Here is a 10,570-nt window from a genome sequence, read left to right as displayed (position 1 = left end):
CATCTGCAATCCGACCCCACCACCAAAGACATCTTTCCCTCCCCACCCTTATCTGCTTTCCGGAGGGACAACTCTCTCCGTGACTCCCTTGTCCGCTCCACACTCCCCTCCAGCTCCACCACACCCGGCACTTTTCCCTGCAACCGCAGGAAGTGCTACACCTGCCCCCATACCTCCTCCCTCACCCCCATCCCAGGCCCCAAGAAGACTTTCCACATCAAGCAGATGTTCACCTGCACATCTGCCAATGTGGTATACTGCATCCGCTGTACCCGGTGTGGCTTCCTCTACATCGGGGAAACCAAGCGGAGACTCGGGGACCGCTTTGCAGAACACTTACGCTCGGTTCGCAACAAACAACTGCACCTCCCAGTCGCGAACCATTTCAACTCCCCCTCCCATTCCTCAGACGACATGTCCATCCTGGGCCTCCTGCAGTGCCACAACGATGCCACCCGAAGGTTGCAGGAACAGCAACTCATATTCCGCTTGGGAACCCTGCAGCCCAATGGTATCAATGTGGATTTCACAAGTTTCAAAATCTCCCCTCCCCCCACCGCATCCCAAAACCAGTCCAACTCGTCCCTGCCTCCCTAACCTGTTCTTCCTCCCACCTATCCCCTCCTCCCACCCCAAGCCGCACCTCCATCTCCTACCGACCAACCTCATCCCGCCCCCTTGACCTGTCCGTCTTCCCTGGACTGACCTATCCCCTTCCTAACTCCCTACCTACACTCACCTTTCCTGGCCCCATCCCCGCCTCTTCGACCTGTTTGTTTCCTCTCCACCTATCCTCTCCTCTATCCCTCTTCTATCCGCCTCCCACTCTCTCCCTATTTATTTCAAAACCCCCTTCCCCTCCCCCTTTTCTGATGAAGGGTCTAGGCCCGAAACGTCAGCCTCTCTGCTCCTATGATGCTGCTTGGCCTGCTGTGTTCATCCAGCCCTGCACCTTGTTGTCTCTCATTTTCCTAGCTAACGTCAGTTCTGAGGAAGGGTCACTCAACCTGTAACATTAACTCTGATTTCTCACTTGCACAGCTTTCCCAGCAAATTATTTTGTCTTTGTGATTCTCCTTTACGTTAACTGTTAATCTTTTCTCATAATTCTGTTTTGCTGTTTTTGTTTGTTTTCTCACCTTTTGTCTAAACACTCAGCATTCCTTTTGGTTCTCAATTGTATTTTCTCTGTTATCCACGCACTTGCTTTCTAATGTTAATTTCTACTTCTGTTGTAATTCAGGGAACTCACAATGTTTATCACACCTTTCCCATCTGAAGCAATACACCTTGACTGTACCATCTGCTCTTTGGGGGTAGCCTATTGTTCACTTACATTCTTCTGCTAACTTCTTGTTCCAGTCAATCTTGCCCAGCTGTTTTTGCCCCATTGAAGTAAGCTCTCTGCCAAATGATTTTGGTTATTCTCCAATGTTGCATGTCATTCTCTATTACCATACTGAATCTTATGATACCTCCAATGGTCACTTCTCCTAAACGTTGCCCCACCTAATTTCCAAAGTCCAGGTCCAACAATATATCCTCTCTTGTTGGACTGGACACAGACTGCTGTAGGAAACTCACCCGAATACAATCTAGGAACATTTGCCCCTCACACTACTAATATCCCAGTCAATATTTGGGTAACTGAAGTCTCCTATTGTAACTACTCTATAATGTTGACATTTCTTTGTAACTTCCTTACAGACATGTTGCTCTCCATCCTTTGCACTACTTCATGGTGTGTAGACTACTCTTTTTTTCTATTCATTTGTGGGATGTGGGTGTCGCTGGCTGGCCAGCATTTTGTCAATCCCTAGTTCCCCCTGAGAAGGTGGTAGTGAGCTGCCTTCTTGAACCACTGCAGTCCACTTGCTGTAGGTTGACCCACAATGCCATTAGGGAGGGAATACTAGGATTTTGAGCCAGCAACAGTGAAGGAAATGTCATTTCCAAGTCAGGATGATGAGTGGCTTGGAGGGAAACTTGGACGTGATGGAGTTCCTATACGTCTGCTTCCCTTGTCCTTCTAGATGGAAGTTGTCATGGATTTGGAAGGTGCTGTCTGAGGATTCTTTGATGAATTTCTGCAGTGCATCTTGTAGATAATACACAATGCTGCTACTAAGCATTGGTGGAGGGAGTGGATGCTTGTGGATGGAGTGCCAATCAAGCAGGCTGCTTTGTCTTGGATGGTGTCAAGCTTCTTAAGTGTTGTTGGGCCGAGGACACTGCCCTGAGGAACTTCTGCAGAGATGACCTGGAGCTGAGATGATTGACTTCCAACAACCACGACCATCTTCCTATGTGTCAGGTATGACTCCAATCACCCGAGAGTTTGCTCCCCTGATACCAATTGATTCCAGTTTTGCTCGGGCTCCTTGTGCCACACTCGGTCAATTGCAGCCTTGATATCAAGGGCTGTCACTCTCACCTCACCTCTGGAATTCAGCTCTTTTGTCCACGTTTGAACCAAGGCTGTAATGAGGTCAGGAGCTAAGTGGCCCTGGCAGAACCCAAACTGGGCGTCACTGAGCAGGTGCTATTCGATAGCATAGTTGATAACACCTTCCATCACTTTACTAAGCTGAGCAATGTACTTGTATCCTTTTAATTCCTTAGCTGTAGCCAAACTGACTTGTTCTTGAACCCTCAATTTTTTTTTTGCCAGTACTTCTTAACCAATACTGCTACCCCTCCTCTTTTCTTAAAAAAAACTTATACCCTGGAATATTTAACACCAAACATCTGTTATTGTCACATCATATTTCCACATTGCAACCTACATCTGGAACTCCTCTATCATATTTACTATATTTCATGTATTTATATACATGTACATTAACTCTGATTTGGATTTAATTTCCTTTCTCTCTTACTCCAACTTCACCTATTAACATAATATTCTCTATTCTGATGCCAACCCAAGTAGTCTGCAAACCCTGATATTCTCCTCCACTATTCTCTCTTCGTTCCCACGCCCCTGTCAAATTAAAGCCCTCCCAACTGCACCAGCAAAACACCCCAAATGGAACTCATTCCCAGCGTCGTTCAGATGCAACCTTTCCAACTTGTACAGCTGCTATCTGCCCCAGGAACCTAGACCATCCTCTTCCTTTGCAGCCTCCCACTCATTTACCTTATCCTCCTATTTCTGTGCTCACTTGCACAGCTGGGGGAGGGGTCCCATTAAGTCATTTAAATTCTTTACTCAAGGGGTACTGGAGACATGGAAATCTCAACTGGAGGTGGCATAGATCGTCACCGAACAGATTCAAGAAGTGTAGGAATAGATTCAAGCAATGTATTGTTTAGAATTTAAAGGCATCAAGGGGTATAGGGAGATAGCTGAATTATGGCATTGAGATCAAGATTAACCATGATTGTACCAAATGGCAGGACAAGCTCAACGGGCCGAATGGTTACTTTCTGCTCCTCGTTTCTATGTTAAGAACTGAGCTGAACACTTAAAGCACCACAGCATTAAATAACAAAGCATAATCTGGCTGGGTTGCCTACTCTAGTTTTTGCCTTTCGGTGTTGGTTAGCAGTTTCCACCTGGACCAGGCCGCGGTAACTAATTCCAGCGACGCCGCCGCCATCAGCCCGGCCGTGGACTTGACGCATTGCAGGTACGCGGCGGCCAATGGCAGGCCGGGTCTCATCCATTCCCCCATTGCAGGTGTGCCTGAACCAATCGCCGTCGGCGAGACAAAGCTGACGGACGTCCCCTTTATTCCCTCCCCCAAGCATCCAACACGTCCCTGAGACACAGAGAGGGCGCGCGACAGCGCGAGGCGCCCCTCCCTCTTCTTCAAAAACCAACCGTCCTCCCTCCCCACCCTTCCCCGCGCCAACAAGGCAACCGAGCCCCTTTCACACCCCCGTCCCACCGATACAATCTGTAACCGTCCGCCTAGGCAATGTAGATCCGTACACAATCACGGATAGAAACTCGGTCGGCAACACAGGCAGAAAAATGGAGAGGATCTGCTGGAAGAGAAGGTTGGGACGCGAGGAGGAAGGTGGTGGTGGAGGCGGGGTGATGGAAATCATTTGACCCCCGGAACCTCAGCACACGTCCCCTCCCCCAAGCCCCAAGCCCTCTTTCCGCGGCTGCCGGCGGAAGAATACACAGTATATATGTAGAGGGTAGTAGAGGAAGAGCGCGGTAATCGGCGCCAGTGGGATCGTGGTGGTTGAAGGAGTTGCTGTTGTTAGTGTCTGTGGTCAGCACGTAGTGCTCTCCCTTTTTTAAAACAAAATTCGACATGGTGCGTATGCCCGACCGGCAGGAACATTTTACCTCCTGTCATTTTTTTAAAAAAAAATGTTCCTTTACAAAGGAATAGGCTGCTTTGTGTTGATAACGTTGAAGAAGCATAAGTTGTACAGTGAGTGGGGGTGGGAAAGCCATCAAAATGGCGGTGCTTGTCATGCGGCTCACGCCGTTTAGGTAATTTTTTTTCAGGTGGGTGCTGAATCTGAAGAGGGAGTTGGGTAGAACGGATGGAGGATAAATGCTGGTCGGTTTTGGTTTGGGTGGTGGTTGGTGATGGTCAGAGCAAGATGATGGTGGTGAAGAGGGGCTGACCGGTATCCGCTGCGCACTCCGCAGCGACTGAGGGCAGGAAGCGAGCGGGGATGTGAGCACGAGCCTGCTGGTCCGTGCGCCTGTTTCTTCTCTCTTCCCCCACCCCCTCCATCCCAGGGCTGGCTTGGCCGGTCTCTGTGTGCTGTTTCTTCTCCGCTCCGTTCCGTTACGACACGGCTCTGATTGAATGGCAGAGGGATGCTGCATTATGCTCGATACGCTATTAACGGTGGGGAACAAGGGAGCGCAATTGCATTTCCGTCAGACTTTACGTCGTTTACTTTATGATGGCAAGCCTGGGTGTTCTTAATATGCCCACTTTGCAATTTGTTACCCCCTCAAAAATCACTTTTCCCTGTGCTGGGGTTTATTGCTTATGTTTTTTTTACAGAACAGCTTGAGCGAGACCGTTCGTGAAATTCAAACGACCGAGTCTACATCGTTGTTCGGGTTTTCTTTTCGGCATATTAAGCTTAGATGGGGTCCGTCTGGTTAAGCGGGTTGCTAATTTGTTTGGTTGTAGGAATTACTTTCAAATTAAGTGGGATCTACTGCACGAACTGAGCAGAGCAAACTTCTAAGTGTCTTAACGTTGCACAGAATTGCCTTTATTGCAAGTACATTACGTAATTGCAGATTTTTCTGCTTCAAGTGGTGAATCATTGTTTTGCCACCGGAATGTACTATGTCTTGATCTAGCTTGCATTCGTGTTGATCTTCATTGTTTATAAGTGACACCTGCACCAACATGTAAATCAGTAATGTAAAACAGTTTAGAAAAGCTGCGTGGTAATAAATTTGTTTTTGACCTAGCTAGCTTATTTTGAATATGGTTGTCCTGACTTTGGGTGTTGGTTAATATTGGATGCTGCAACTGACAAAGCATTGGGTCAAGTACAACAAACAAATAACAATGAAATGGCTAAATTATTGTTAAAACTGTAACTTACCTGAATGTGTAACATTCTGGGTATGAAGTTGTGAATTTGTATTTGGCTTCAAATGGTTTTGTAACTGCTTCAGTGCATTATCAACATTCTTCATCATCATTAGTGAAACATGCTCAAAGGTTGCAGAGTTTTGAAGTTGACCCCTATATGCACTTAAAATGTTTACATTCTGAAAATATTAGCTATCCAGTTAAACTAGATAATTGATTGACTTCAGGTGTTATGATGGGAATTGAAGCTTCAGGTCAGATCCAAAAATAAAATGAACTTGGAACTGCAAAAAGACTGCACTAATCAGTTTTATGAAGGGTATAAATGCCACAAAGCAGTAAGAGTTCTGCTGCACAATGCGCATCTCTTTTGCTGGATGGTTGCCACTGCTTGTGGTCTGTGATGCACCTGATATTTTCCATCTTAGTCCCCAGCCAGTTTAAAAACACCCTTTCTGAGCTTCACAGCTGGGCCCCAAACTTGCAGAATTGTTACTGTTTTGAATCATTTTCAGTAGGACCTTGTGCAGAATAGGAAGTATTACTGCCCCCTCCTGGAGAACATTTTTCTTCATGGTATTTAAAATTCCCTTCTGACTAAGTCAGTTTTCATTATATTCTCAATGATTTCTTCCAAGACCTGTTTTCCCCTAGCATTAAATGTCACTGCTTTCACTTGGCTATCCTAGAAAATAAGCTGGAAACTGATGCACTTGAAGCTTGCTTTTTGAGCTAATGAAGCAAAAATTAAGTGTTTACCAGTGCAGGTGATCAAATAAACCCTTTTTACCAATAACTCAAACTGTTAAAACTGGAGATTTGAACCTAGCTGAGCCCCTTTATTCACCAGTGAGAAAACCTGCTGAAGTTGAAATGGAATGCACATATTCTGAGCAAGCTTTCAATGATGGACCATCTTCATGTGAACCCTTCAGCTTGATAAGATCTAAGCTAATCTTGAGCAGGTTGAAAAAGACATCCAAACAGCTTCAAAATGCTGGGAATTACCTGTCTGATATTGAAAATATTTCCTTTGTCATCAGTATTGTTGCATTGTGTTCTAATGTGGGAACTGATGGAATTCAGCAGAGATTCTACGTGGCAAAAACACCAATAACTCCACCTTCCTGCTCATTCTAAGGCAGATTGCTCCAATGTCTCTTTCATCTGCTGGAAACATAAGATAGACAGTTCTTGTCCTTGGAATAGCCCTTACAATCACCAGAAGTATCAGAAATGATTCTAGGAACCAAGAACATTCAATGCAAAGCTCCACGCTACTAGGTGAACTTCTGGAGTGTGATGGATTGATGTTTCCAAAGTATGGAATGTGCACTTGTGGCATTTGTTTAATGTGTAATTCTTTAATCAGCTGAAAATATCAATAACTAGTTTCAGCAAGCATAGTGAGGGTTGCATCTTTCTAAAAATCTACCTGGGTGTTTTAAATACAGAAGCCGTGTAACTACTCGACCCTCTGATGCTGGATGTTGTCAAAATTCTTATTGCACACTGATTTCTGCAGTGCATTTTTTATTCTAATGCATTTCTGGCAATTCCATGTTGTGACAAATTAGCAGCTTTGTCTGTCTGTGGTCCTGTTCATGAGGAAAATGTCTAGTTTTCAGGTCAATTGATTGATTGTGTCTTCAAGCTAGCTTGAAAGCATACAGAGCAGTATATGCTGAACTTGATTGTATTCTAATATCTATGGAAATTGCCACCCTGCCCACTTCTATACAGTTGGCTTACTTCAAATTTTTCTTTTTTACAGTAAAATGCACCTGCCTTTTTAAACTGAATTGGAGAAATGGCTTTGAAGCATAAAGGCAAAATATTGCAGATGGAGATGTGAAATAAAACAGTAGAGAAACTCAGCCACTTGGGCAACATTTGGAGGAAAACAGGTTGACATTAAGTCCAGTGACTCTTGATGAAATGTCATCAAAATCAAATATTGTTTGTCTCCACTGTTGGACTTGAGTTTCTCCAGCAGTTAGTGCTTATACCTAACGGCATGTTTCAGTAACCTTAATTTGCCTGTCAAAAGGTAAATACGTTGTGCCAAGTTCAGATTATTGCTTTCTAAAGTCTGCCCATTATGATTTCTAATAACTTGCCAAAACTCAGCTATATATAATGACTTGCCTTGTGTCTTAACAGGCTGACCAACTTACTGAGGAGCAGATTGCTGGTAAGTGATGAAATATCCTTGTATGCTAGTAGTACTTGGTCTAGATTTCATAAATGTGAACTTGCAAACTTGTACAAATGCAGGATACAATCTTTAAAGTGCATCAAATTGACAAGATTTTGTTGCCTTTATCACAAGAAAAAAATGAGGTGAGACCTGAGTAACTAGGAGCTTGATGGAAGCCTCTGTTTACATTCCCTAAGAAGATTGTGTACACAAGCTTGTAGATACTATAGTTGACCTCTGGCTACCTATGCAGCCAGATCACATGATTGAGTTGTGAAGTGAGCATTTTTAAAGATCATACATGGAGATATTTGTGAGTTGAACTCTTTAACTCACTAGGAAGGTAAAAGCTTGTGTAGGATAAACACCTGGATTTTTTTTGTTTTGTCGAGCATTAAGGTGGGCTGCTGGTAAATTGAGCTGCTGCACTCTATTATGACAATCCTAGTTTTTTTGATCTATCTTGTGGAAAGAATGGGATTCCTAATGCTAGAGGGACTACAGCCCCTGAGTGGTTGAAGAAATGGGTCCATCAGATTTGGCTAGTTCATATCAGCTGACATTCTGCCAAGGATTGACCACAATCCATGGTCTTATTGGGAGCTACTGTGTATTTTGAACATGGTGCAAAAATGTTTCTAATGGTTAGGAGCCAGTATGGGGTTTTTCAGTATTGAATATTTGTGCTATTTGCCTGTATTTGTTTCAAATAAGAACTTCAATGCCCTCAATCATACCCTGGATTGGACAGACAATCTGTAGGGCTACACGCAGTCAGAATGAGACAGATCATTACCAATGAATGGCAATTTGGAGATAAAGTACAAAAAACTACAACTTTGTAGTGATTTGTACTTTTGGCATTGAGTTGGGTTTAAGTAGTAAAAGCATAGAACAGTTAAGAAACAGCACGTGTACTAAATTTTACCTGGAGGTTTTGTTTATTTGGGTGGAAATGACATGAATGCTTAATCTGCTAACAATAAACAAAATTCCAGAATGGTACAGAAGAAGTGGTGGCTATTGCATAGTTTCAAACCTAGAATAGGGCCTGCCCTGTAAGTACTCAAAGCTAAGTCTTGATAATTGGAAAAGTTGATGCAAAAGTTTATTATTCCAAATAAACAGTGGTGAAAATGTTCCTGTTTCTAAATATTACTTTGTGACAGAGTTAAAACAGTACCTGCTGTTTACTGTCTTAATAACCAGGTTCACGCCTGGTTTCCACAGAACATTAAATTGCAGTAATGTAGGTTAAAAGTTGGAGTTGCTCCAAATAAACATTGTTCCAGAGAACACTACTTGTCCTGTCTCCCTTCCAAATTGATATTTGCCCAAGTACAAAGTTCTTGGATGGGATCACTTGTAACTTGTATCATTTGCTGTTGCAAAAAAGTGAATTACATAAATGTAGTGAATGGAAAAGTTGAGTATTGTTTCTGCCACAGTGTGCAGTTTTAATCCAGGTCATTGTAATAGGCTGATTTTTGAGTGAAATGATAGTGACCAAAATGTGAATTTCATACTAATTAGAATTACATTTCAAACCAGCTTTAAAAAAACTGAGCCATTTAACTTTTTTGGAACATTCAAGTGATGTCAACCCTTTGGTCCCAACATTGCCTTTTGTATTAAGGTTTTTGGATCTTAGAAATGCACACTTCTAAACTGAAAAATAATTCTATAGCATGAAAGTTTAACCTCAGCTACTTCAAGTACTTAGAATTTTCTCTACAAATCTTGGTACAGCTACCACGAAAATTTTTGGAATCCTATGTCAAAGCTAACTCCTATCAGTGACCACACTCAACTACTTGGTGTCTTCAAGTTGCTAAGAAACAGTATTACATCAGTTTCCACACGTGGAGGTGTTACAGTTGCAAGCCTGAACATGCTGGCACTGTGGCTGACTACATTCATTAGATTGATTGGTGTATTGTCAAACTTTGAGGTAAGCAGTGGAGTGAAGTGCCTGTTGCTTGGTTTAAATGTTGAAGCATTAGTGGGATGTGCCAGGATGTTAGCTATTGCGATCTGACAACATGGAGGCTGTATGGGTAGAGTGGAGAAATAACAACAAGGGGCAAAAAACATTTGTGGGTGTCATGTATAGATGCCCCAAACTGTATTGGTGATGTTGGGAATGGCATCTCTAATTTCCTGTTTAATGCATGGGATAAGGGAATATTGGTGATCATGGGTGACTTTGATCTGCACATTGATTGGGCAAATTAAATTAGCCACAATGCTGTAGAGAAGGAATTTCTGGAATGTATACAGGATGGTTTTCTTGACCAATGTGTGGAGAAACCAACTAAAAACCAGGCCATCTTAGACTGGTACTGTAATGAGAAGGGAATCATTACCAATCTGCCTGTGAGAGAACCCTTGGACGAGCAATCATAACATAATACATTTTTGTTTATCAAGATGGTGAGTGAGATAATTGATTTGGACACTAGCGTGCTCAACCTTTAAAGGAAAGTATGAAATAGGGTGCTAATCTTAATGAAGGAAACTCTGAAGATATGAGGGATGACTTGGCCTTGGTAGATTGGGGAGAGTGACTGAAAGGAATGACAGTGGATAGGCAATTGCAAATATGCAAGGAATACATGTGGGAACTGCAACTACAAAAAAGTGGCTCAGTGGTTAGCACTGCTGCCTCAGTGTTAGCAACCTAGGTTTGATTCCAGCCTTGGGCAGATCTAAAGTGTCCCAGAACGTTGTTGAGGAAGGAAATTGAGATCCCTTGCAGAAATATTTGCATCATCTACAACTACAGGTGAGGTGCCTGATAACTGGAGGCTGGCTAATGGTTGTAAGGAAAAACCAG

At 43.2% G+C, this 10,570-nt stretch overlaps 1 protein-coding gene and 1 long non-coding RNA gene across 2 annotated transcripts in view; one reads left to right on the top strand and one right to left on the bottom strand.

Moving 5' to 3' along the window:
• nrde2 (NRDE-2, necessary for RNA interference, domain containing) overlaps positions 1-3,669 on the bottom strand; it is a 100,180-nt gene extending 96,511 nt beyond the window's left edge. Inside the window, exon 1 of the mRNA XM_048600021.1 lies at positions 3,516-3,669. Coding sequence (XP_048455978.1) covers positions 3,516-3,669 — 154 coding nt within the window. The remainder of the gene's footprint in view (positions 1-3,515) is intronic.
• Positions 3,670-4,131: 462 nt separating this feature from the next.
• LOC125483763 lies at positions 4,132-10,570 on the top strand. The gene is made up of 3 exons (XR_007262710.1): positions 4,132-4,274; positions 7,698-7,728; positions 9,484-10,570. It is a non-coding gene; the product is annotated as an uncharacterized LOC125483763 (long non-coding RNA).

Source organism: Rhincodon typus, chromosome 8, assembly GCF_021869965.1.
Source record: "Rhincodon typus isolate 14 chromosome 8, sRhiTyp1.1, whole genome shotgun sequence".
Lineage (NCBI taxonomy): Eukaryota > Metazoa > Chordata > Chondrichthyes > Orectolobiformes > Rhincodontidae > Rhincodon > Rhincodon typus.
Note: the sequence above shows the minus strand (reverse complement) of the source record. Positions and strands in the feature narration are given on the sequence as shown.